Raw genomic sequence first — 27,384 nt, forward strand, 5'->3', positions numbered from 1 at the left:
ATAAAACACTGACTCTTCCACTTGTTCTGTTACGTCGAATGGGTTGTCATTCGCTTCCATTTTAAAGACCTGATTTCCTTCCCAGAACATTAACTGTTGGTGCAAGGTTGATGGCACACATTGAGAGGCATGAATCCAATCTCGTCCCAGCAAAAGAGAGTATGTAGTATCTGCGTCCACAATAAAGAAAACAGTGGAAATTTTCTTTGGTCCGACCTCAATTGTGGCAACCATCATACCTTCAGGCTTGGTCGGCTGCCCTGTAAAACTTGTCATTTCGAATTCCACAGGGGACAGATCATGAATTCCTTTCCCTAGCTTCTTGAGAGTCTTCAATGGCATAACATTAAAGACTGCTCCATTATCCACGAAAACCTTTGTGATTGGTTTCCCACAAATGTGAGCATTAACATACAGGGGTTTCAAATGGGAGTTCGCACCCTCTGGAATAGGAGGAAACACAATTGAAGGTGCTTCCGACTGAGGCTCAGAATCTGTAATCTTTGCCCACTCTGTTTCCTCTAATTCGCCATCTGCCAAGAATGCCCATAAAGGTTCGTCCATAGTATCATCTACCAGACTCGCCCACGTCGATTCATCACTCATCTGGTTAACCTCTGTCATTCGACAAGGGATTCGTGGTCCCAGACGAGATTTAACAGATCTTGAATTTTCCTCTGTAGGCACCACTTCTTCCTTCGTCTCATTTCGAGATTGAACCGTCAAGGATTCAATACGAAATTCTTCCAGAGATGGATTGATGTTGATCCGTTCACAATGTTGGCATCTAAAACCTTTAATTATTTCATCTGCCATTCCTTTACCTTTCCCCTGTCCCGACGAACTTCTTTTGGTATAGTCGGAAGCTCCTAATCCGTCCTTCGGTTGCTTTCCTGACCAGACCCGACTGGACCGACTTATTGGAGACTGAATGGCCGCTCCCTGCTCGTCGGTCGTTTGTTCTGTAAAGACTCTAATGGACTGATCCCCTGTCAAGTGGTCGGCCGCATTTTGTTCGTCGGTTCTTTGTTGCACTGCAGGAACTCGTTTCCCATACTTTGCAGCATACCTGCGTTTGGCATTGCGAATCTGTGTACGATTCATACCTGGGAAACGAGGATCTATATCAACGGGTAAAGGCTTTTTATTTCGAGCCCAATCGTTCCCGACTGAACCCGTTTTTCTGGTCGGGTGGTCTCTCACTAAAACCTTTTCCTTCACTTCCACATTAAAAGAACCGTCTGGACGGTCCCACTTTTCAGCGACTGGCCTTTCAACAACCTTGAGTCGTTCTTCCGGTCGGCTGCTATTTGGCTGATTCCCTTTCTTTTTTCCGGGACTTGCCTGAGTTTGCTCCCCTGTTTGTCCACTATTGACCGAACTTTTCCTTGTTTCCGAACTTGGTTGGATGTCAACCATTGCAGTTGTTACTTTCGGAAATGGTTGCTGGTCTACACCTAAAGTGATGTATTTGAGCCGACCTGTCTTGATGGCTTTTTGAATTTCCTTCCTAAAATGAGTACACTGACTTGTAGTGTGTGTGAAAGAATTATGCCACTTACAATATGGTCTCCCTTTGATTTCTTCTTTAGTGGCAAGTCTTTGGCCCTTTGGAATACGGATCTGCCCATCAGTCAGTAGGATATCAAAGATTTCATCAGCTTTCGAACTATCAAAGGTCGGTTGCTCCTTTCCTTCAGATCCTGGTACTGGCTTCAATTTAGGACATACATACGGTTTTCCAGAAAGGATTTCGGCTGCCATCTCTTCTGACTGATTAAAATCAAAGTCGCATGTTTCTGTTCCCATACTCGCCATATGTTGGCCTCTATTACGCCTGTTATGCTGATCTTCCTCTCTGAACAAAGACTCTAGACGTCCTGCCTTGGATGCAAGATTTGCCAAATCCTCAACATCCAGGGCAGTCAGTGCCTTTCTTAAACGATTATGCATATTCCGGACCACTAAATTGGTCATCTCTTTCTCACTGATTACCGTAGGACATCGTCCCTTCATCAATCGCACCCTTTCTATAAACTGTGAAGCAGTTTCTTCTGGATACTGTCTCAATTCAAGTAAATCAGTTAAAGAAACAACTGGTAAAGGATTAAAGAATCTAGCGTGAAATGCCATCTCCAATCCTTCCCATGTCTGAATTTGTCCAGGAGGTAGACTTACAAACCATGAAAACGCCGTTCTGGTAAGAGACAAACCAAACAGCTGTAACTTATAAAAAGGGTTATTGCCAACCTCTCCTAATTGTGCTGTGAACCGACCAACATGTTCTATGGTGGAAGATCCGTCCTCCCCTGAGAATGCATGAAAGTCGGGTGGTCGAAAATTCCTTGGGAGAGGGTGTTCATGAATGATCCTTTCTGGGAAAGGTCTTTGATATGCAGGGCGGTTAGCCATCTGAGGAGTTAATCCATACTGATCCCTTAATATATGTGCAATCTCATCAGGATCTACATGAAAGCGTTGATGATCAGGAACCTGGAACGGATCCTGCACAGGAATATGAATCGGATCATGTATATATCCTTCAGGCCTGTCCTCCCTTGTATTGTTCGGCTGCGAACTGGTAACCCTTGGTCCCAGTGGAACATTGTTGGGAAAAGTCAAAGGAGTTTTTCCCCGATCCATTCGGTTGGGATTTGTGGCACTTGGGAATGTACTATCCACGAATGATGGCCCTGCGAAATTTGCCTGTGGTCTGGACGGTGACACTCCTGGTGGCGTTTGAGTGGGTTGAAGACTAACCCTTGACAATGCTTGATCTATCATGTTCTGCAACTGACTCTGTTGCTCACGCAACATGTTCGTTTGTTGCTCACGCAACATATTCTGCATAACCAAGGTATGCTGGTTGTTCATTTGTTGAACATAAGACCACCAATCAGTTGGTGGTTGTGGGATTTCCCCGGCATTTGGCACAATGGGTGGTGGAACGGATTCTCCCACCGGTGTCGAAGATGCTTGCGGTTGTGACCCTGCCATATGGACCCTTCCGATGATTCGGCCGGATCTAAGACGTATGAAATTATCGCCGGAATTGGAATGAGCAATTTTGTCTTGCTCCCACTGTGGTCACCAATTTGTTGATGTATTTTTTCAACAAAAATAAAGTAAAATTCAAAGATATAGAAATATCCTTAAACTTGATTAATTAGTGCCTGAGATTAGGAATCTCTAAACACTGTACGGTACAGAAAATAAACTGGAAAATAAAAGACTGAAATTTAAAGTGGTGATCCCCAAATCTGACTTTGCTTTGTTGAAGTTGATTGAAGATACCTTGCCAAATGATGATCCAAATCCTTAAATATTCCCTGGGAAACCGTACTGAAAACCGTCACCCGAACGGTTACAACGTCTCCTTCTCAACCGTCTTCCAACCTTTCTTATGCTGACACGTGTCCCCAGCAGATCAAAATTCCCTATATTTCACTCCTTGAGCCGACCACAGACCTTCCGCTCTTTTGGCCCGACTTCGTCCTTCGTCCGACCTACTTCTTCGCCCGACCCCACTTGGGCCGACCTCCATATCAACCGCCCCCTGTCTTTGATCAAAGGCCTCCGTGTTTGTCCGACTCCTCCTTCTATCCGACCTACAGTTTACCCGATCTGCGGATATCCCATCTCAACGACTTTCCGTCTCGAGGACCTCCCGACTCATCGTCTTTCCGTCTTGCGGACCTCCCGACCGGAAGACCTTCCGACTTGAGGTCTTTCCGTCTTGCGGATCTCCCGACCTGAAGACCGTCCGACTTGAGGTCTTTCATCTTGAAGGCCTCCCGACCTGAAGACCTTCCGACTTGAGGTCTTTCCGTCTTGCGGACCTCCCGACCGGAAGACCTTCCGACTTGAGGTCTTTCCGTCTTGCGGATCTCCCGACCTGAAGACCGTCCGACTTGAGGTCTTTCATCTTGAAGGCCTCCCGACCTGAAGACCTTCCGACTTGAGGTCTTTCCGTCTTGCAGACCTCTCGACCTGAAGACCTTCCGTCCTGAATTTTCCTTAGAAATAAATAAATAAATTTATTTTCCTTGATTTCCTCACGGTGTCCTTCAGCCAGTTCAATCAACCCTATTGCCAGGCCCATTCCTCGTTTTACCTTGGGCTTTTAACCTAATTCTAAATTTCGTACGTAACAATAACAAAAGTCTCAGGTTCTGCCTGCCACACATAAAATTTATAAACTATTAAATTCGACCAAGAATTTACAAGCACACCCCATGAATAGTAATTTAAGTGAAGAATCTAATTTCATTCAAAAACCCCCTAATTTATGTAAGAAAATATTACTAATAATGAGAAAGATTCACTCTTAACTATTTAACAAAAAGACAAAAATAACAAAGCATAAAAGAAGTGCAATAATTAAAATAACTAATGTGATAGATTAAAAAAAGAATTTAACTCAGTAATGCCTACTATTCCAACCAGCACTATAATTAAATACCTTCACTTGAATATATATCCATAAAAACTCCTTTTATATCCAACTCCCAACAGTCATATATCAGAAAAAACTAAGCCCAACAAAAAACCATCGAAAATAAGGAGGTTTTTGTTAGGCTTAGTTCAATGATAATACAATAAACAACACATACACATGAAAAAGAGTAGTCTTTCATGTATAAAAGAGGGAGACACTAATTAACATACCCATTCAGCCTAATGAACTGCTGACCTGGAAAACAGCAGCCGTTGATTGCGCCGGCCACCGGCTTTGTGCCCTTTGCGAATGCAGACTCGGCAAGATCAATGGCCATGGCGAGACCGGCAGCCTTGTGTTGGCACTCTATTAGCTCCTCGTCAGGCTGGCTATCGGCTACAATTCCAGCTCCAGCTTGGAGATGAGCTATCCATTCTTTGCGTAGTCTGGCGCCGTCTTTGTAGGAATATATTGTGTCGTAGTGAACTCCCGAGGGGAAGACTATTGTCCTCAGAGACAATGCTATGTCCATATCCCCGGAAAATGAAATCCCTCCAAAACCGCCACTGTAAGGCCCCCTTCTTGTTGGTTCTAGTTGATCGATTAGTTCCATAGCCTTCACCTGAGTTGAAGAAGCATCCATCCGGTAAGAGAAGCAAAAATTTTCTTTGTTCGTACCAATGATAATTGGAGATATGATAATTTACTCATTAGAGCAACAGCGGCACGCCTAAATAAGAATAGGTGCCTGTCAACATATATATATATATATATATATTCACAGGCACATGTTCGCTATCGATGGTTTCTAGCATGGGAGCTGATCAGGTACTAACCTAATCAAATCAGTATAGTTATAATATAAAATTAATCAACATTGTTGTGCTATAAGATATCATATGTTGAATTATAACATAACATATATTGTATCATAAATACACTATGATAGTATGTAATCCGCAGCAGCGTTCTAGCATGCCTTATATATGTTGAATTATAACATAATATATATTGTATCATAAATACACTATGATAGTATGTAATCCGCAGCAGCGTTCTAGCATGCCTTATATAGTTAAGATATTTTTTGAATATATATATATTATATTTACGGTATTTGTTTTATTCAAGAGATTTGTAGAATTTTAACTTATTTAGAGGATTTATAATCGAGAATTTTAGTTTTCAGATATTCTAATAATAGTATTTGTAAATTTCAAAGGAGAAGCTAATGTTTTCCCCCTAACATCTCGTAATTCCAATTTAATTTAATACCCGGCAAATTAAATAGATTCAACAATTTTAATGTTACCTTTGGTGCACCACTAACTGTTCCGGCAGGCAGCATTGCACTCAGAGCATCCCATCCTGTTAGATGATCAAGCAACTGCCCAGTTACCTGCATTCAGTCAATATAATGAATAATATTTTTCCTGATCGATCGAGGATTGTTTGTGAGAATATATATATATATATAGCAATAACTAGAGTACAGTTATGCCATGTATGAAAGAGTACTGGTTGTAATGGAAGATGAGTGAGGCAGACAAAGTAAAACACAACGATGCTGTTACCGTCATCCTAGTCCAGATTTAATCATAATTAAGAACAAGCTAGAAGAAATATGAGTTACAAATTACTTGATATAATTTGGATTTTTATAAATATTCTTACTGTTGAGCTGACGTGCATCACATGGGAATACCGTTCAACCGCCATGAGCTTTTCCACTTTGACTGAACCAAATTTTGAAACCTATACAAAGCAGCAATGAAAAATCATGAGGTGATTAATTTCAGTATATATAATCCAATATATTGAAAATCAATCAAGTGTACTTAAAATGAAAGTAAACAATGAAATGGTTTCCTTGATCTAATCTTGAGATTGCAGTTAGAATTTTTTATAGTAATGAAAGTAAATGCTAAACCAAGCTCGGAAAACTTAATTTCAGCTATTTTTTATATAATCTACTTTGGTAATAGAGAAGTAAATCAGGATGAAGAAACCTTGCCAACATCATTTCTGCCCAGATCAACCAGCATAATATGTTCGGCACATTGTTTTTCATCTTGTAGCAGCTTCTTCTCTAACATCTGGTCCTCATGAAACGTCTGTCCTCTTCTTGCTGTCCCAGCCAAAGGCCGATTAACGATCTTTTTCTGTCAGTAACAGTCATAGAATGTTGTTCTTTTTGCATATAAGCAAATCAAGAAGATGAATTAGATTTTGATGACAAGACATTGTAACTTTACCTTCTTGACACGAGTAAGAATTTCTGGACTTGAAGCAACCAGTATGCAGCCCCTAGCCTGCAATGGGGCAAAGAAAGAAGAAATAAATATGGCTCGGCGACAAACTGATTAATATAATATAAGATTATAAAAGATGAAAAAGGGGAAGGCCAAAACATAAAAATAAAAATCAAACCTGCAAGTAACCCATGTATGGACTTGGATTCACAACTCTCAAAGCTCTGTATACTTCAAATGGATCAGCAAATGTTCTTTTTTCAAAGCGTTGACTTAAGACTATTTGAAAGATATCCCCTGCCAAAATATGTTCTTTTGCCTGTAGAACTGCCTTTACATATTCCTCATTTGTCATGTTGCTATTCTCTATAGGATGTCGAAAATCATGAGTGCAGAAATCAATACAACCTGGAGATATCTGAGGCCTAGAAGATGAAGAAGAAAGGATGCATTAATTAGCATATGTAGTAACATTATCAGTATTGTCGATATGAAGTTCATAAACCAACTCACAGATCAATGCCTTGTACTTTAGAAACTAAAGCTTTCAAGTGTTCCATTCCACTATCATAAGCCCTTTTAGCAGATGAGTATCGATCTAACTGTACCCAGTGAATGACATATGCTTTCTGATAGAAAAATTACAGTATTATCACTAGATGGACTCAAACATGAAACAAAATAAAACGGAAAAAAACTATTGGCCATTGGTAGTTTACAAACAAAGCATAGATGGAGAAATCAGAAATGATAAGCATTCAAGTTGATTAAAGTACATGCAGGAAGGGTAGCAGGTGTTTAATTTCAGTCATGTTTTTCCAATGACTTGAGTCATTTCTGTAAATTACACAACTTAGGAACTTTCTGTGATTTGTTTTGAAAGTAAGCAATAAAATAATGAATCCATAAATAGAATATCAGCATGTAACAAATTATTATTTTTAAGTAGACAAGTGTAGGTACCTTCTCCACATGATCAAAAACAATAACATCATCATACAGTCCAAGATGAATGTCAGCGAGGCCTCTATCATCTTTCGGTGCAGTTGAGAATGGCAGCCTTTTCTTCTCCACATAACGAACTGTGTCATACGAGAAGAAACCAACCCATCCACCTGCAGTTGAAGAAGGTATAGGTGATTGGAAATATATCGAATTTGGTGGAATTGCCTAATGGCACCCCTATCCACAAGAAAGTAGTATTTATGAAATAGGCAGTAATGATCCCCAAGAAATATTCAGCATTGTTAGATTGATAAAATTTTCACCTAAGGATCATCATCATCATCATCAATCATATGCTTCAATTCTTTATCGAAAAAAAGATGCTCCATAAACAGGAAGACTTAATTAGTTAGGGAAGAGAAGTCAAGCAGGAAGGAGTACAGGCATTATCATTATTAATCCTAAGCTTCGATTCATTATGAAGGAAATGCTACACAAACAGGATATATTCTCAACTCAATTTATGTAAAAAATAAATAACGCTCTACGGAAAGAAGTTCGGGTCCTCATTAATGCTCTAATCATTCTGATCCAAAATTCTGTGACATAAAACTGTCCGATACGCAGAATGACCCGCCTCACCCTCAGATGCATGCAGGTGGAGGTATGCAAAATTTGTATATGCATATGCCGCAAATGGGAACTGTTGAATTCGAACTCGAGATCTAACTTAGGCTCTCTCTCGTACCATGTCGATGCGGTCGCAGAATGACCGTCTCAATTGCAAGCTCAAACTATTAGGAAATTACAGTCTTTAATTTTTATCTACAAACGAGAGTCTCATATACCGCAAATGGAGATGGACGGGACTTGTCGGATGCACACAATGATTGGTCACTCTGCCCATCCGACATAGTATAGATACTTAGGCCTCGAGTTCGAGTCCAGCCTGTCCCTATTTGCGGCATATGCATGTGAAATTTCGTATACCTTCTGTTGAGTAAGAAAAAACCAATGTATAGGTTCCTTGAGAATGGACTTATAAATTGGATTAATGTAATGGTAGTAGGGTCTTAAATGAAGTCGAACGAAGGATGAGACGGCCGATAAGTAGGGTCTTAATTGGTCGCTTAATTAAGGGTTTAGGGTCTTAACTGTTAATCGTCTGATCGATTGGCCGGTCACTTGGTCAAACATCAGTCGCTTGACTGGGCGACCAATGAATCGTCTGGACGAATGGTTATTCAGCCGATTGAAGGGACTGGATGGTGGTCGCTTGAATGGTTGTTCAGCTGTTTGAAGAGCCTGAACGGTGGTTGCTCGAGTGGGCAACTGATTAGTTGTTTAGTCTAGCGACCAGTTAGTATCTGGATTTGTCGGTTGGTGAATCGTTGGGTTATTCGGTAGATTCAGTCGGTGGATGGTCCAAACGATTTCTCAGTCGGATGGTGATTAATGATTCGTCTGAAAAGGCGACTAAGAGGTTCTCAAGGGAGTCGGTTGGCCTGCGTTTTGTCTAAGGAGTCAGGAGTTATTGTGGGCGGCTTGAGTAATCGGATGGCCAGCCGCCCATTCAAGTAGGTAAGGTGTTCAGAGGCGGTTGGTCGAGCCAGTTGGTTCTGTAACTGATGGGATTTCTTTAGGAAATATTTAAAGATTCGGGTCTATTCTTGGAAAAAGCATCTTCAATCGACATCAAATTCAGCTTTTGGGAATCACCATTTACTTTTTCAGTCTGTAGTATTTATTTTCCTAGTTTACTTATATATCTTACTGTGACATTTATTTTATCAAATTCGAAGATAATTTCTATTTTTGAATTTTACTTTTTGTTTGCATCAACACCATCATTTGCACCTAAGAGGGCGTGTTGGGACTTCGCTTGCGGATAAAATTCAATAGCTGCATTTTTCTAATAGTTTGAAATTTTAGATAAGACGATTATTTCTGAAACACACAATACGCACATGAGGCAGGATTGATCTATAGGTTCTACTTGTATCAGGTGTTTGTGGGTTTGTGTTTAATGTTGGTTAAGTTTTGACTATTATATAAAGCTGTGAATAAAAAGAACAAACTGGATACCAATCAATTGCATCGCGCTTTTCAAAGTTACAATTCATCCCTTCTCTGATTAAGGGGGTTAACACGAATCAATATGGGATAGATAATCCAGCGATACACTAAAAAATTTTAACAAATGGGTATAAAAGTTATAATTCATCCCTTAGAAAACAAAGAAAGTAGTTTCACTTATATTTTTGAAACAATGTTTTGTGTGTAATTTTGTTACTTTTATATATATATATATTTTCGAAAATAGTCTATCTATAAAATTTGAAATTAATACACTCAAACTATTTAGGTATGGGACATAGTTGCCTCTACATGACTACATGTAGACCTAGACCTAGACCTTGCCCTAGCCCCAGCCCCAGCCCCAGGGGAGGCGCCGCCATTCGTCTCCCCTTCTCTCTAATCGAAGTGTAGGTTTGATAGTTTCAAACTCAAACTACTCTTTATAATTAATTTAATACACTCAGAATTTAATTTTTTTTTAATAAAATAATCGTACACTAAATATAAAAATATATTTTATTTAAATTATAAATATATTATTACATACAAAATTAATTTATATATAATATTAATAAAATACTATTCCTCTGTTCAAGATGGCTATTAGCAAGAACAATCGCTCAGAATTCCTTTTTATTATTATTATTATTATCTAATTTAATTTTAATTCTAAAATTAAATTTAAAACTCTAATTTTTCTTTTTTTTCTTTAATTTTTTATTCATAACCACGTCTCATTACATTTTTTTAAATTCAATCATATGGCCTACACTTCTTTCCTTCACTTCTTTCCTTTCACTCTCACGTCATTGCCGCGCCCACCCACCAACCAAGACCAAAACTCATTTCTCCCCCTCTCTACTTTATCGTTCCTTCTTCAGTTTTTTTCACTATTCGAACCTTCATACAAAGTGCCGTCAGTTCGATTTTCATCTTTTTCTCTCGAGTCAACACCGTCCCTTCAGCTATCATTTTAAAAATACATATAGCCATGTGTTTATATGACCTAAAATCTATTTTTGCTTAGGGCCCTAAAAAAGTCCAAGATGGTCTGCCTCTGTACCACTTAAATTGTCCACTTTAGCTTAGAGAATGAGTTTTAGGTACTTATAATTAGAAATGTATTATAAAATAATTATGATTTAATAAAAATAACTATAATTAAAATTAAGATACTAAATATTTATGTGAAATAACAAAATTATAAATGATGAATTTTAAAATGTAATTAAAGAGTATAATTATATTTTAAAAAATGAAATAAGTGAAGGGACGAAAATAAAAAGACAAATTAAATGAGATAGATGAAGTATTATTTTTTAATGTATTATAAAACTCAAATGAGGCTTTTGGAGAGGGATGGAGGGAGTACTTTTTATTTATTTACTCCCTCCGTCCCACGTTACCATGATCACGTTGCCGTTTCTGTCTGTCTCAAGTACAATGTCACAGAATGATTACACACTTTAATCTCATTTTAAACTTTTTTTTATTTTTTTTTTTAAATTTTAATTAAACTAATTAGTTATCTATCTTAATTTATAATTATTTATATTATAAAATAATTATTTTCACTGATACATTCTTAATTATCTACTAATTACACCCCTTCTTAATTATCTACTAATTACATCCCTCCTAAAATACAGTGTATATACAGTGTAGCAGACACGGTACGTGGGACGGAGGGTGTACTAAACAAGTGTCTTACTCGGTACCTAATCTCCTCCTGGTTCATCTACAATATCCCTAGCTCAATCTTAAATAAATACCAATTACACTCAAATTAATGACGTTTAACAGCATCGATGAAATCTAATTTCTCCAAATGACAGCAGAAAATTTTGCCTCACACACACAGCTACAGAAGAACAGATCTAAAGTGGTGAGTGTAGGAAGATAGATGAGCACAGTACTGTAACAACATGAATCAAGTTCACAGCAAGTCAATCAACTGAAGTGAAGAACAGAGAGAGCATTGGATATGGTAAACGTACAGTCAAAACTTAATAATGAAAGCCATAACAGGTATAATAAACCAGAGCAGAAATTATAAATATGTGCCAAGTTCTCACCACAAAATGCATCTGGGAGGTCTTGGATCAATTGAGGTCTCCAATTTTCTGAAATTGCTCTTGGAATTGTCATTGGATCCTCCACTAACTTCTTAATTGTCTTCCCAGAATCGTGATCTAGTATTGTAACCTCATTCTCTTTTGCCACAATTTCCATTGCTGGTTGTGCTCCAACCACACTGTATCTCCCCTAAAACAAAACATAGGAATGATTGATTATTCATACTTCTCCATTGACTCCATATGATATACTTGATGTGCATTAAAATAAGGTTAGATCGATATGAAAATTTGAAATCAAATCAAATATGTTCCTTACAACAGTTGATGCACGAATTCCAGGCTCTACGGATTCGAAGAGGAAGCTTGGAGCCTCTCGATCATCTTCTCTGACCAAACATCGGTAAGCTAGAACTGGAGTCAAATGATCCGAGAATATGCATTTGTACAGAGGAATTACATTTCCAAATCCTGATGCTTCCAGAAATCTTTTCTCATCAACACCTACAATTAATTCAAAAATTGAACCAAGTCAAAAGAGAAACAAACTACACAGAAAATAAAACTAGAAATCTCTCATCCAGGACATAAATTAACTTCCAGCCAAAAATGATCCAACAGAAACGAATTCAACAGTTCAACAAATCCTAAACACAAATCAAGCCAATTGCCAGCAAATTAGTAGCTACGTATCAAAAACATATCCATCTCTGCACGTCCAAACAAATTAAACCACTTCGCATTGCTGATCAAACTAACAAGTACACTACATTACAAGCACCAAGCAAATTACCACCGTAGCAAAGTAGCGTAATATAAAATATGCAGACCTAGATTAGGAGACCTGGAACTGGAAGCACAGCATTTGAATGTACGATAGCGATATGCAAGAGAGGCGAATGACGGCGGAGACACACTCCAGGCCGTCGGCGACGGGCGGTGGGAGAACGTCGAAGCTTGCATTGGCCGCGCTACGCTGTGCAATCACTCTGACAAACAAGCACCACAGACAGTCTGCGGTGCGCCGCGATGGCATTTCCTGCAATTTAAACAGAAAGCGTGTTTCTAAAATCTATTAAATGCTCAGCGGCCAGTATTTATTGGGAGCCTGCGCTGTAGATAGCGCTTTCAAGTCTCTGCTATCAACAAATCCGATCCCATGCCTTTCTTTAATACATCATTCACAATCACCGACACGTCCTCACTTTTAAAGCTATGTATGCTGCGCTGTCTGTGTTTTGGAAGATTTTTTTTTAAAAAAAAAATTATTATTATTATTATTATTAATTATTAGGATTTTTTTTTTTTTTTTCAGATATCGAAAGATTTGTTAAAGACAGACTCTAACTTCCAATGTTCCGTCTGTTTTCATAAAAAAAAACTACCTATAAATATGACAGGACTAAGAGAATATTTTTAAATTTTTTTTAAAAAAATAATATTCAATACAAAATATTAATATTTTTTTTTTATATTATCAATGTAATATCTCATGCCTCGCCTAAAATAAGATAGAGAAAAAATTATTTTTGTCCCAATATAATTAAAATTCATTAATTTTGGTTTTTATATAAAAAATTTTATCAATTTTGGTCTCAATATAATCAAAACTTATTATTTTGTCCCAGTATAATCATTTTTTTTTTGTCCCACCATCAACAAACCGACGAAAAATGTTGACGTGGACTTGCAAGATTGTGCAATTTCTTCAAATATAAATATAAGATTTGATTTCTTTTCACGTCAGCATTTTTTGTCGGTTTGTTGACAGTGAGACCAAAAAAGATAAAGTTTAATTATATTGGGACAAAAAATTGATGAGTTTTTGTTATATTGAGATTAAAATTGATAAAAAAAAATTTATATTGAGACAAAAAAAAATGATGAGTTTTACTTATATTATGACAAAAAATAATGAATTTTGGTTATATTAAGACCAAAATTAATATAATTTTTATATTAAGACCAAAATTGATAAATTTAATATTATATTAAGACTAAAAATAATTTTTTCCCAATAAGATATTTCAAATTAAAAATTATCTATATCATGAAAATCAACCAATAAATGTGTAATCATACCAATAAGTCCCTATCAAGATCTATCTAAGTCATAAATACAAACGATTGCAATAAGAAAACTTTTACAATGCACTACTAATAAATTTATCTATTACCCCTCTCTCTCTCTCTCGTAATAAAATATTTATTTTCTATTTTAGTCCATCTCGTAACAAAGTATTATTTTTTTTAGTAACTGTCCTAACATTACAAATACTCTTACAACTTACAATATATTACACAAATGTCATTACCTTTTTATATCACACATACTTATAAGGTTATTTTAGTCATTTCTACTTTATTCCTACTATATCCCAATATAATACTAATATTTCTAAAATTACGTGCAAAAAACAAATGAATATTTAATTTCGGGACAAATGGAGTATTATAAATAAATAAAAATAAAAATTTGTTTGGAGTATTGGATTGACTATTACCGTGTGTTTGTTTTGGGATTTTTTTTCAATTTTTACTATTTATTAAATTTTTTCTTCTAAAAATATGAATTCAAATATCTTACTTTTTATTTTTTATATTATACTAATTACTAAACGAATTTATTTTTGAATTTCTTCAAATCCTCGTACTAGTAAAGTTGATCCGGGATTAGTAGAGTATAGATTTTTCTTTACATCTTCTAATTGAATTGAATTTACACCCCGACATCTAATTTATTATTTAACCAAAAATATTCCATATAAACCAAAAATATTTAATATAAAATAATTTTTTTACCATGATTAGATTCAATAAGCAAATGTTTATTAAAAAAAAAAAAGCAAATATTAATATAATATATAATACATATTTGAATAACATATTATATAATTATATATAATAAAAAATATATCTTAAAAACTATATTATGACAATAATCTGGTTCAATTAACAAATTATCATTGATAAAAAAATATAAATATTAATATAATGCATAATACATTATATAATACAATATATTTTTATTATGAATTCTTTTAAATTAATATAATTATTTGATAATATATTATTTATGGTATGATAATTTGCTAATTATTCTATATTAATTTACTGATTTGATCAAATTCGAACAACGATGACCTAACAGCATACTAATATACTAATATATATGGAGTATTTCTTAGAAGTATCAACTTAAATATTTTATTATTTAAAATATGGCTATACTTTTTTCATTCACAATTCTATACTTTTTTTTTCCATTAACAATATATTTATTTTTTTTATTTTGATCCATTCCATAACAAAGTATTCATATTTGTATTATCTACCCAATATTATAAATATCCTTCCAATTTACAATATATTACATAAATATCATTACTTTTATATCATACAATACTAATAGGGTTAATTTAGTATTTTTACTTTATTCTAATATAATACTAATATTTCTAAAATTCCGTGAAAAAAACAAATGAATATATATATATACACGGGGCGGAGAGAGTATTAAATGTATATTTACATCACAAATCCTTTAAAAAGCCACTTTAAACAAAGACTGTAATGAGCATGCATTAGTAATTATTCCTCTATTCATTTGTAAAATTTACATTTACTTTTTGTATGTTTATATTTAAATATTAATTATTATATTAAAATATAATATAAATTAAAAAAAAAGTAAAAATATTTTTATTTGTATTTTATAATACTAATAATATAACATTTATAAAAAAAATTATATAAATATAAAAGAAAATTTAATATTAAATACACAAAAGATAAATAGTGAAACAAAGGAATATAATATTTGTATAACTAATATATGCATATTAGAAAGTATATTATTCTAAGTGAAGAGTAATAATCTTAAAATCAATTATAAATTCACAATATTATATCATTAAATAGTTATTTAAAATTAAAATTTTATTATTAAAAATTAAAAAAAATTATTTTCATCGGAAATCCCTAAGGGCCTGTTTGGTTCAAATGAAGGTAGGGGAAGAAAAAATTTTAATAGAAGAAATGAGAGACTATGAGAGGGAAGAGAATATTAAAATTATAATAGTGTGTTTGGTTCATATGAAAATGAAATGAGGAGAGGTGAGGAAAATAGTATTTTTGTAATTGGTTAAACAAGAAAGTGAATGAAAAATATAATAATTTATTGTATAAATAAATAAAAAATAAAAGTATTTAATAAATTTTATTAATTTATTAATAAAAAATTAATTTTGATATAAAAGTGACGGAGTTTGTTTTAAAATAAATATATATTTATATCATGTAAATAAAACATAAATTAAAATAAAATTATATATAAGAAAACTAAATCAATTAATAACAAAATAATCATTCTAACATAAATTTTATTTATTTAGAATAAATTACAAGATAAATATTAGTGTTAAAATAAATATAATATATATGAATATATTTTATTAATTAAAACTTAACTCTTAAAAATATAATTAAATAATTAAAATAAAATAAATTTAATTTATATAAACATTTTGTTTTATAATTTAATTACATTATAAAATTTAAAAATATTAAACTAATTATTAATTATATAATACGTATAATATAATTTATATATAATTAAATACATATAAAGTAATATACAATATTAACGATATAATATAATTTTATAAAATAAAAGCACAGACATTTTTCTCTTTCCTTCGTATTCTTTCAATTTTGATGGAAAACAATACAAATTCATTTTATATTCCATCCTAAAGGCGAAACAGTGTACATCAACGAGGCGAAGAAGACGAAGAAGAGGAAGAAGAAACATAGGTGTGGATATGCTGCAGAAAAGTGATATGTGGTGGCCGATGGCGGCGGCCGACGTATCCCCTGGCGGCGCCCTCGGTGTAGCAGCAGACCTCTCCGCCATGGCTCCTCCTCCACAGCGCCTCCGCAAAGCTGTGATGGCCGAAGTAGGCTTCCACCGGCGCCGCCTCTTCAGATTCAATTTCAATCGGAAGCCTCTCGTAGTGGCCCTCCAGGATGCCCTCTAGCTCGTCCAATTTCGCCAGCGCCGCCGGGGACACGGCGTAGATCTCGCCGGAGACGCGGTGGCCGTGGCCGGGAAAATTGAGGAGAAAGGGGATACCGTAGGGCCCGCAGACGAGGGGGAGACGGTGGACGGTGCGGCGGGGGCCGTGGGCGGCGACGTCCCCCGTGGCTACCATGTCTTGCAGGAGGGAGTGATTGGGGAATCCCTCTTTTAGGGTGCCGTACACGAATATCAGCGACCGCGCCGTCGTTCTCGCCGCCGGCTCCTCCGCCTCCGCCGCCGCCGTCGCCATGTCACTTCTTCAAGAAAGTACTGTAAGTAAGGTCGGTAATTGGTCTTGGATCTGAAGTTAGCAGCAAAATATCATTATATATACATAATGTTAAAATTTGTTTGTATTAAATTGTTGCTGTTTTGGAATTTTGGTATTCCGTTTTAGAGATAATGGACCCAAATCATACACGCTTCTATATACATACACACTTAATACTTCGTGATGCAAAATAAGATTGAAAAGAAAAAGTAATGTTGTCCCGGAAGGAATAACCGGTGATGTGGAAGTGAACGTAACGGTGACTTCATAGGTTTAAACCCCGACGTCTAAAAGTTCATCTGTCACACATAGTTCGTCTAGTGACTTGTCTTGTCGAACTTAGTTTGGTGGGTACTAGGATCGAACTAGCAGCATCAAAAGGGTGGGTGTAGATACACACACACACGTATGAATGATAATGTAGATGGGGCTGAGGTTGGAGTGTCGTTGTTGATCCGATCCGAAAGCGGAAACAAATTAGCAACATAAAAAAGCTCTCATTCTCAAACTTATTGAATGTATAAGTACACACGTGTGTAGTATATACCCCATATGTGACGATGCAAATATCTGATTCCGAAGCGGCATTGTATCAACATCATCAAAAGACTCTTAGTTCCATCTACATTAATCACTAATTTGGTGTATATATATACACGTGTGTATATATACACCCAATGAGTGATGATCCAGATGAGACTAAGAGCATTTTGATGCTCCGGATGTAATCCCGCGATTAGATCAGCAATCTCACTCTTTCGCTGTTGGTAGGCCATCTGATTTTCATGAATTAGCCTCGAACAGATGGATGTTTGCAAGGCATTATACAGGTTCGATCGGCTCTGTCTAGTCAGCAATCAGACGTCTTTCCTTTTCGATGCGGCCGTTCAGGGCGGTCTGCTCTCTTTGCAGATTGTCCAGCTCGTTTGGAGACGCTCCAGTTATTTTTTTTTCCTCCCGTTAATGACTTCGGTTAATATGTTTTGAGCTTGCAGGAGACTGCTCAGTCTCACGTCGGCTTGATTGAGGTTTTCGTTTGTCTTTGACAAGGTTGCTTCAATTGCATTCGAGTCAGCTACAGACGGAGGTTGAGGTGGGTCGGCTGCTGAAGTCGGATTGCTAGAAAGTCGGCTTGAAGCTCGGTGATCCGATCCATATCCCTCATTGGAAATATATATATGTATGTAGTCAAAAATAACTTTATATATACACATGTGTACTTTATACATATACCCAATAGGTGACGATGGAGATGAGATTGGGTGGGGATGAAAAAATTTTATATTAAATTTATTATATTTATTTAAATTTACATTATTTTTATGCATAAAATTACTTATACTTCATTTATTATACTTAAATATTGTAATAATGTATACACCAATGTATAATACGAGTTTAAAATTATTTGTATTAAATTGTTGCAGTGTTACATAAATTTTTGTTATTTGGCCTAGAAGCTAACACATCAAATACCTAGCCCGTCTGCCCTTTAGATCAGCCGTCCCATGTGCGCGGCAAAATTTGGTATACTATGTAGTATGAGAGATGTAGAGGAATAAGACAAGGGGCTAGCACTTATAGAACGGACTGTGGCAAAGAATTTAGGGTTAAATACTCTGATAATATTTCTTTACCTTAAGTTGTAAACGGTATCGTTTTAAGTTACCTGAGTGCATTGATATTTCTTATCACACTTTTGGCATGCCTCCAAACATCATTCAATTGACACTTTTTTGCATATCCTTCGTGCCCATATAATGTCAACGAGATTCTCTATAGCCAACTCACATGTAGTTCATTTTGCCGCTCATCTTCGCATATCCTTCGTGCCCACATAATGTCAACGGGATTCTCTATAGCTAACTCACATGTAGTTCATTTTGCCGCTCATCTTCGCATACTATTTAGGACACCACTTAAATCCTAGATCTTCCTCAAGCTTTCATGGCGAGAATTCTCCCCCCAATGCATTAACTAGTGTTTTGGAATCAATGAATGAATGAAGATGAATCACGTGTTTACAACATAATATATGTTGTATTATATATAAATATATAATGATCATCTATATGACATATAGTTATCTAATCAAATCAATTCTGTGATGATTTGACTGGATCATCACAGAATCTGATAATTATTTTTTTTTTTATTACAAACTAAAGAATGTGTGATTATATTGAAAATTAATGATACGTCACTTTTGTAAAAGTGACCGGAAAAATGCTTTGAATAATAGTTTTAAATATTAATAGGTGAATACTGAATCAATAGAATTTTACATTGAGGACAAATGTAAACAGAAGCGCATTGAAGTCTATGGATTCAAAGAAAGAATGAAATGGATAGAACTAAGACTAAATTTTAACCACTATTTTTATAAATTTACAAAAAATGAAACTAGGATTGACAGACAGAAAAAAGTACTAAATAAAGTAAAATGAAACGAATAAATTATTTTTTTAAAAAATAAATTATATAGAACGAATAAAAATAAAAAATATTAACAAATTAAATGAACAAAGAATAATATGCTATCCCAATGATATTTTATCAACACCGCCTTTTAGATTGATACGAAGTTAAAGCGAAATTTTTTATCATACAAGTACGGAGTAGAAGAGCATAAATTAATGTAGTTCTTCCTCGTTCAAATCTATGCTTATTTTTCATTGTCATTAAAAAATATTTTTATTTTTATTTCAGTAAAAAACTATTATATTTTGTACTTTTTATTATAAAAAAAATAACTATTATTATTTATTTTTATTAAAATTCGTATCCGATCAAATGAACACACATTTTAATAAAGAAAAAGTATAAAATAATAAATAAAAACTTGAAAAGGTGTTCCAGAATATTATATTAGTCTCTCCGTTCCGGAACTAAATATCTATTTTCTTTTTGCACGTAATTTTAGAAATATTAGTATTATATTGAAATATAGTAGGAATAAAGTAGAAATGACTAAAATAATCTTATTAGTATGTTTGATATAAAGGTAATGACATTTGTGTAATATATCGTAAGTTGTAAGGGTATTTGTAATGTTACGTAGATAATACAGTTACTAAAAATAAATGAATACTTTATTACGAGACGAATTAAAATGAAAAAATAAATACTTTATTTTACGGACGGAAAAGAGTAGTACAACAGGAATATAAATGCAGTTGTCTTTTATTTTAATTTATTTTATTTTTTTGGAAAACAAATCATCATACAACCATCTAGTAAGGGAACACGTGGCTTTAATTCTCGTGAATCCTCCAATCTCTGACAGACTTTTTGGATAATGATCTCTTTCTCATATATATATTTTTTTTAAGTAAAAAAATACACACTTATTTTTCACTTCACATGCACCTTTTATTTCATTATAAAAATTAGATTACATATATTTCTAAATATATTGTTAAATATTACAATTAATTTAATATATTAAAAAAATTAATTTATTCTTACTAAATTGAATCAATTAATTTTAGCAAGCGCATGTTTTTATTTCGTACCAATATTATTTATTTATTTTATTTTCATTTTTGATATGTCAACAGCCCTAGTGATGTAACACATGTTTCTGTTATCTTTTCCAGAGTCGATTTCGGGTAGTCGCAGGAGCTCAAGACCTGATCAATCTCCACCGTTGATTATCAGATGTTCGTCGTGGATGCATCTGGCGTCAAGCTCCCAGGACCTTCGACATGAACTCGTCTTCCCCACTGGTCCCAGCAGCGGAACGTTTGTTTTTGGTGCTTACTAAATATCGTCTTCTCATTCCACAATTATCTTCACATCCTTCTATCCCAATCTTCCTTTCTCCCAAAAACACCTCCCCCATTTCTCAATCAGGCGAGGATATTCTTCCGCGTAGTACGAAGCGATTCATCCGACTGCAATTGGGTTTTGGAGTTTCAGAATCCGATTATTGTTCGGCTTCGGTGAGTCCTATTAATTTGATCGATATATCTTCATGTAAAATCCGTTATCTCGCTCGTAAGACGTCTGGATTCACTTATTTTGTGAGAAAATGGTTTGTTTTATTGAGTCGAGATTTGGGAGCCGAGGTGTTCGATGAAATGCCTGACTGATGCTAATTTTCAGTTTCCTATCGTCTATATGTAGAAATACAAATACATTTCAATTTGTTAAGCTTTTTCTGAATCGATGCTGATGTTTTTGTGTTGATATTTTCCCCAATAGAATACATCTCTTTCTCCATTGCTTTTTGGGTGTGCAAAGGTGAATTGATTTGTGACTATGGATGCTGAACAGATAGTGGTGGAGTATGAATATGCAAAAGTTACATACAGATTTCTGTATTGACCTGACCAAACTGCTATAGTTTATTGATTTATTTGCATCTGTATGTCACAGGTTTTGATTGAATTTAAAGCAAATATATCATCAAAGCAGAATCTAGACTCCATTCAATCACTCTCCCTTTTGCCCTTCTCAAGATCTGATGGAGATTCATAGCAAAAGCAAGATTTCTCACGGGCTTTCTGTTATCTGATTTTGACTTTTCTTTTACACATATATATACGTATATATATATATATATTTCAGAAGTTTCAATCCTATTTTTGGTCATTCCCACTATTTCTGCTCAGCCTCCTCTCTTTTAGTTAATCAATCCTGTATTTGTTTTTGTTAATTGTCTCCTTGCTCTGTTCTTGGTTATTCGAAATAAATCGAAAATTATGAGGCTCAAAGCTATTACATGTTCTCACCATGCCTTTCTTGCATTTGTTCCTTATTTTCCTTCACTTCATGTTTCCTCTTCTTGTCTGAGGAAGTGTCATTCGGCTGCAACACTCTCCGTTGCCGTTTCGAATCACTTTGTGTCGAGTACTCTCTTCAAGACTCGATCCCTAAACAGGATCTCAAGAGGCGATAGGATTCGACGATCCTGCAGTTCTAATTTGGACGACATTGAGGAGTTGGCGTTTCAAGTAGAAGGATTCGACAATGGAGGTGGAACAGATGAAGTGCACTGTGCAACATCAAAGATGAGTCCTTTTGCAGGCAAAAACGAATTGGGACAAGACCCATTCTTGCAGTCACGGCCCGATTTCTTGGAGCCTATGATGATTGGGATTCGGCCGGATTTCCCGGATTGGCCGGATCAAGAAACTGCAATGTGGGCTTCGATCGAGCAGAAAGCTAAGAGTTTCGACATTCCCCTGTCTTTAAGAATGATAAAGAAGAAACTACAATGGGAAGAAGCCGGATTTGTCGATGGAAAAGAAGAGTCGCCCTACTGTTCGATGAAGGCTGCTTTTGCTTCCATGGTTTACATCGTCGTCGAGCTCCAAAGCCACGCGTTGCATATGAGGGAAGCTTTGTGCCGCGAGAATTTGGAAATCATATCGTCGAAAGTGCAGAAAGACATCCATTCGTCGTTCGTTTGGCTGTTCCAGCAAGTGTTCTCGAAGACCCCTGATTTGATGCTCCATGTAATGATCCTCTTGGCTAATTTCATCGTACATTCGTCGTTGCGAAATATCGACGCAGTAGCGGAGGCACTGCCGTTGAAAGGATTCAGCGACAGAATATCAAAGGATGCTGAAACAGGGGATTTTCTGCAGAGCAGTCGAGATTCGAGTTCTTTCGGAGGGAATCGATTGGAGAGCGTTGATGAAATGAATCTGTGGAATTCGATGTTGAAAAGCGTTAAAGACGAGGTTCTCGAACGCGACGTGTTTCAGCATTTTGTTGCACCTGTGTCTGTGGAGCTCGAACCCGACAATTACGAAGACTATCTTAGGACAGATCTTTTGTATCAGTTGACGTTGTCCCGGGAGCCGAATAATTCCCTTTTACTCTGCAACTATGCGCAGTTCTTGTACCTTGTTGCACGCGATTATGACAGGTGATCTGTCGACATTTTTTCTGGTTCGAGTTCGATTAATTGTTGTCTTGTCTGACGTACATTTTGTCTGACCAGGGCCGAGGAATGCTTCAAGAGGGCAATGCAGATATTGCCACCAGAAGCAGAGTCGTTGAATCAATACGCGAGTTTTCTTTGGACAGTTAGGAGGGACTTCTCGGGGGCAGAGGAAAGGTTCTTACAAGCGCTGTCTGTCGAGCCGGAGAATTCGTATTACGCTTCCAGGTACGCGAATTTCTTGTGGAGTACCGGTGGAGAAGAGACATGCTTCCCTCTAAACAATTCCCTCGAAACATCGGCTTAGCTTAGGAAAAACCATCGATCAATCGAGATTATGAGTTAGCTGTAAGAACAAGAACTCGTGCCTTGGGTTCCGGGGATCGGTATATGGCGGTTGGTTGGTTTGTTAGAGGTAAATGATGGAAATGGGGAAGGGGAGGTAGGGTGGTGGGGAGCCGGCAGGGGCGGGGCGGGGGTGGGTGTATGGATGTACAAGAATATATATATATATATATGTATAAGAGGAGGTGATGAAGGGTTGTTGGAAGAAGGAGGAAGAAAAAGAAGAAGAAGAAGCTGTCTGAATAGAATGAATATTTACATCACCAAATTGTTGAAACTGTACAGTTTTAAGTTCTAAAGACATGATGTTGATGATGAGCAGCTATATATTTAATGCTGGTGTTAGCAAAAATAATCAAACATTTATGATTTATTTTGTTTGCATATTGATTGTCTCAGTTAGATATTATAGATAACATACGAAAATATCGTATTATCGTGCATATTCAATTGAGGCTATGAGATGGAGTTTTCAACCTAAAATTAATTAGTACCAACTGCAGTGATCATTCATCTTTATAAACTAGGACAGCCCTAACATCAATTCCAATGTGAAATATTATTTAATAGCATTCAACTTTGAGCCAAAATTTTGGACCGAAATTTTGTGTATAATAATAATAATTATTACTCATTTTGTTCTATATCTATCTATTCGTTTGTTTTTTCTAAGGTGTTTTAGAAATATTTGTTTTATATTAGAATATAGTAGAACTAAAAGTAAAATGACTAAACTAACGATCTTCATCGGCTCGAAAAAGACCTTTAATCAACGAAGAGATATTTGTCGGGAGAAGTGTCCGGGTTAAGGTTTAGGGTTTAAGGTTTAGGGTTCAAAGTTTAAGATTCAGGGTTTATGGTTATTTTTGAAAAAAAAAAAACAATATAGCAATGGTTGCACCAAAAGCGGTCTGCCTACTTATTGAAACGGGATTAAGTCATACATAGTTATGCTAATACAAGCTATAGAGTCTAAGTCACGCTAGCATACTAGACTAGCCTAGGTAGTTTAAGTATCAAAGGTCAAAAGAACCATGCCTAAGGCATCAACACCAAAAACAATATTAAGTCTATCAAGTCTAAGTAATCAACATTAAGTATCCCAAAACACAAACGGGGGTGAAGCCTATTACTTGAAATTGAAAGTCAGGAAACCATATGCATCTGCTCGAAGGAGACCTTTAATCAACGAAGGAATATCTATCGGGAGAAGTGTTCGGGTTAAGGGTTTAGGGTTTAATGTTTAGGGTTTAGGGTTTAGTGTTTAATGTTTAATGTTTAGGGTTTTTTTAAAAAAATTATATTGCAATGGTTGCACCCAAAGTGGGTTGCCTACATACCCAAATGGGATCAAGCCATACGTAGTTTTGCTAAAACAAGCTATACAGTCTAAGTCAAGCTAACAGACTAGACTAGTCTAGCCTAGGTAGTATAAGTATCAAAGGCCAAAGGTAACAAGCCTAAGACATCAACACCAACCAAGCAATACTAATCCTATCTAGTCTAAGTAATCAACACCAAGTGTCCAAAAGAACAAGTAAGAGAGTGAAGCCTATTACTTGAAAAAGTGAGGTGGGAAACCATATGCATCTGCTCGGAAGAGACCTTTAATCGACAAAGGGATATCTGTCGGGAAAAGTGCCCTTGTTTAGGGTTTAGGAATTGGGGTTCAGGGTTTAAGGTTTCAAGTTTAAGGTTTTTTTAAAAAACAACGATATAGCAATGGTTGCACCTAAAGTGGGTTGCCTGTGTACCAAAACGGAATCAAGCCATACGTAATTATGCTGATACAAGGTATACAGTCCAAGCCAAGCTAATAAACTAGACTATCCTAGGTAATCTAAGTATAAAAGGCCAAAAGCAACATGCCTAAGGCACCAATACCAACCACGCAATACTAAACCTACCAAGTCTAAGTGTCCCAAAAAACAAGTAAGAGAGTGAAGCCTATTACCTGAAATGATAAGTCGGGAAACCATCTGCATCTGCTCGAAGGAGACCCTTAATCAACGAAGGAATATATGTCGGGAAAAGTATCTGGGTTTAGGGTTTAAGGTTTAGGGATCAAGGTTTAGGGTTTAGGGTTTAGGGTTTAGGGGATATTTTTTCAAAAAAAAACTATATAGCAATGGCTGTACCTAAAGTGGGTTGCTTACGTACCCAAATGAGATCAATTCATACGTAATTCTACTAAAACAAGCTATATAATCCAAGTCAACCTAACAGACTAGACTAGCCTAGGTAGTCTAAGTATCATAAAGATTATATAGCAATGACTGCACCCAAAGTAGGCTGCCTACGTACCCAATCGGGATCAAGCCATACGTAGTTCTACTAATTCAAACAATACAGTCCAAGTAAAGCTAACAGAATAGGCTAGGCCTAGATAATTTAAGTATCAAAGGCCAAAGGCAACATGCCTAAGGCATCAACACTAACCAAGCAATACTAAGTCTATCAAGTCTTAGTAATCAACACTAAGTGTCCCGAAAAACAAACGGCCTGCCTACGTACCGAAACGAGATCAAGCCATACGTAGTTATGCTAATATAAGCTATACGATCCAAGTCAAACTAGCATACTAGACTAGCCTAGGTAGTCTAAGTATCAAATACCAAAGATAACATGCCTAAGGTATCAACACTAACTAAACAATTTTAAGTCTATCAAGTAAAACTATTCAACACTAAGTGTCTCAAAAAGCAAGTTAGAGAGTGAAGTCTATTTCTTGAAATAGAAAGGCGGGAAACCATCTGCATATGCTCGAAGGAGACCTTAAATCAATGAAGGAATATCCGTCGGGAAAAGTTTCTGGGTTAAGGGTTTAGGGTTCAAGGTTTAGGTTTCAAGGTTTAGGGTTTAGGATTTTTTCTTAAAAAAAAGTTATATAGAAATGGCTGCACCCAAAGTGGGCTGCCTACGTACCCAAACGGGATCAAGCCATACGTAGTTCTGTTCTTCTAAAACAAGCTATACAATCCAAGTCAAGCTAATAAACTAAACTAGCCTAGGTAATTTAAGTGTCAAAGGCCAAAGGCAACATGCCAAAGGCATCAACACTAACCAAACAATACTAAGCCTATCAAATCTTAGTAATCAACACAAAGTGTCCTAAAAAACAAGTAAAAAGGTGAAGCCTATTACTTGAAATAGAAAGTCGAGAAATCATCTACATTTGCCCGGAGGAGACCCTTAATCGAGAAAGGGATATCTGACGGGAGAAGTGTCCGAGTTTAAGGTTTAGGCTTTAGCGTTTAGGGTTTAAGGTTTTGGGTTTAGATTTTTTTTTTTTTAAAAAAAAAAACTATATAGCAATGGCTACACCTAGAGTAGGTTGCTTACGTACCCAAACGGGATCAAACCACACGTAGTTCTGCTGATATAAGCTATACAATCCAAGTCAAGCTAATAGACTAGACTATCCTAGGTAGTCTAAGTATAAAAAGCCAAAGACAACATGCCTAAGGCACCAACACCAACCAAACAATACTAAGTTTATCAAGTCTTAGTGATCAACACTAAGTGTCTCCAAAAAAAAGTAAGAGGGTGAAGCCTATTACCTGAAATGAAAAGTCAGAAAACCATATGTATCTGCTCGGAGGAGACCTTTAATCCACGAAGCGATATCTGTCAGGAGAAATATTCGGGTTTATGGTTTAGGGTTTAGGGTTTTAAAAAAAAAACTATATAGCTATGGCTGCACCTAAAGTGGGTTGCCTACGTAACCAAACAGGATCAAGCCATACGTAGTTCTAATAATACATGCTCTACAGTCCAAGTCAAGCTAACAGACTAAACTAGACTAGGTAGTATAAGTATTAAAGGCCAAAGGCAACATACATAAGAAATCAACACCAACCGAGCAATAGTAAGCCTATCACGTGTAAGTAATCAACACTAAGTGTCCTAAAAAACAAGTAAGAGGGTGAAGCTCTTACCTGAAATGGAAAGTCTGGAAACCATCTGCATCTGCTCGAATGAGACATTTAGTCAACGGAGGAATATC

At 35.8% G+C, this 27,384-nt stretch overlaps 3 protein-coding genes across 4 annotated transcripts; 1 reads left to right on the forward strand and 2 right to left on the reverse strand.

Annotated features, from left to right (window-relative positions):
• Positions 1-4,425: 4,425 nt before the first annotated feature.
• LOC127244754 (anthranilate synthase alpha subunit 1, chloroplastic-like) lies at positions 4,426-12,840 on the reverse strand. The gene is made up of 11 exons (XM_051265238.1): positions 12,620-12,840; positions 12,109-12,293; positions 11,790-11,979; positions 7,654-7,805; positions 7,204-7,319; positions 6,869-7,115; positions 6,694-6,750; positions 6,448-6,600; positions 6,113-6,193; positions 5,751-5,837; positions 4,426-5,060 (listed from the first exon to the last, which is right to left on the reverse strand). The coding sequence occupies exons 1-11, from the start codon at positions 12,750-12,752 to the stop codon at positions 4,656-4,658; spliced, it is 1,806 nt and encodes a 601-aa protein (XP_051121195.1). The 5' UTR covers positions 12,753-12,840; the 3' UTR covers positions 4,426-4,655.
• Positions 12,841-16,472: 3,632 nt separating this feature from the next.
• Positions 16,473-17,253, reverse strand: LOC127244852 (putative gamma-glutamylcyclotransferase At3g02910). The gene has a single exon (XM_051265391.1). The coding sequence runs from the start codon at positions 17,117-17,119 to the stop codon at positions 16,562-16,564; it is 558 nt and encodes a 185-aa protein (XP_051121348.1). The 5' UTR covers positions 17,120-17,253; the 3' UTR covers positions 16,473-16,561.
• A 3,663-nt stretch (positions 17,254-20,916) lies between these two features.
• On the forward strand, positions 20,917-23,712 carry LOC127244850 (uncharacterized). 2 transcript variants are annotated; one of them, XM_051265390.1, is made up of 4 exons: positions 20,917-21,084; positions 21,347-21,429; positions 21,521-23,018; positions 23,094-23,712. In XM_051265390.1, the coding sequence occupies exons 3-4, from the start codon at positions 21,847-21,849 to the stop codon at positions 23,338-23,340; spliced, it is 1,419 nt and encodes a 472-aa protein (XP_051121347.1). In that variant the 5' UTR covers positions 20,917-21,084; positions 21,347-21,429; positions 21,521-21,846; the 3' UTR covers positions 23,341-23,712. The 2 variants fall into 2 exon arrangements, with proteins under 2 accessions (XP_051121347.1, XP_051121346.1); XM_051265389.1 differs by lacking the exon at positions 21,347-21,429.
• Positions 23,713-27,384: the final 3,672 nt, after the last annotated feature.

Source organism: Andrographis paniculata, unplaced genomic scaffold (assembly GCF_009805555.1).
Source record: "Andrographis paniculata isolate CXL003 unplaced genomic scaffold, ASM980555v1 Contig21END, whole genome shotgun sequence".
Taxonomy (NCBI): domain Eukaryota; kingdom Viridiplantae; phylum Streptophyta; class Magnoliopsida; order Lamiales; family Acanthaceae; genus Andrographis; species Andrographis paniculata.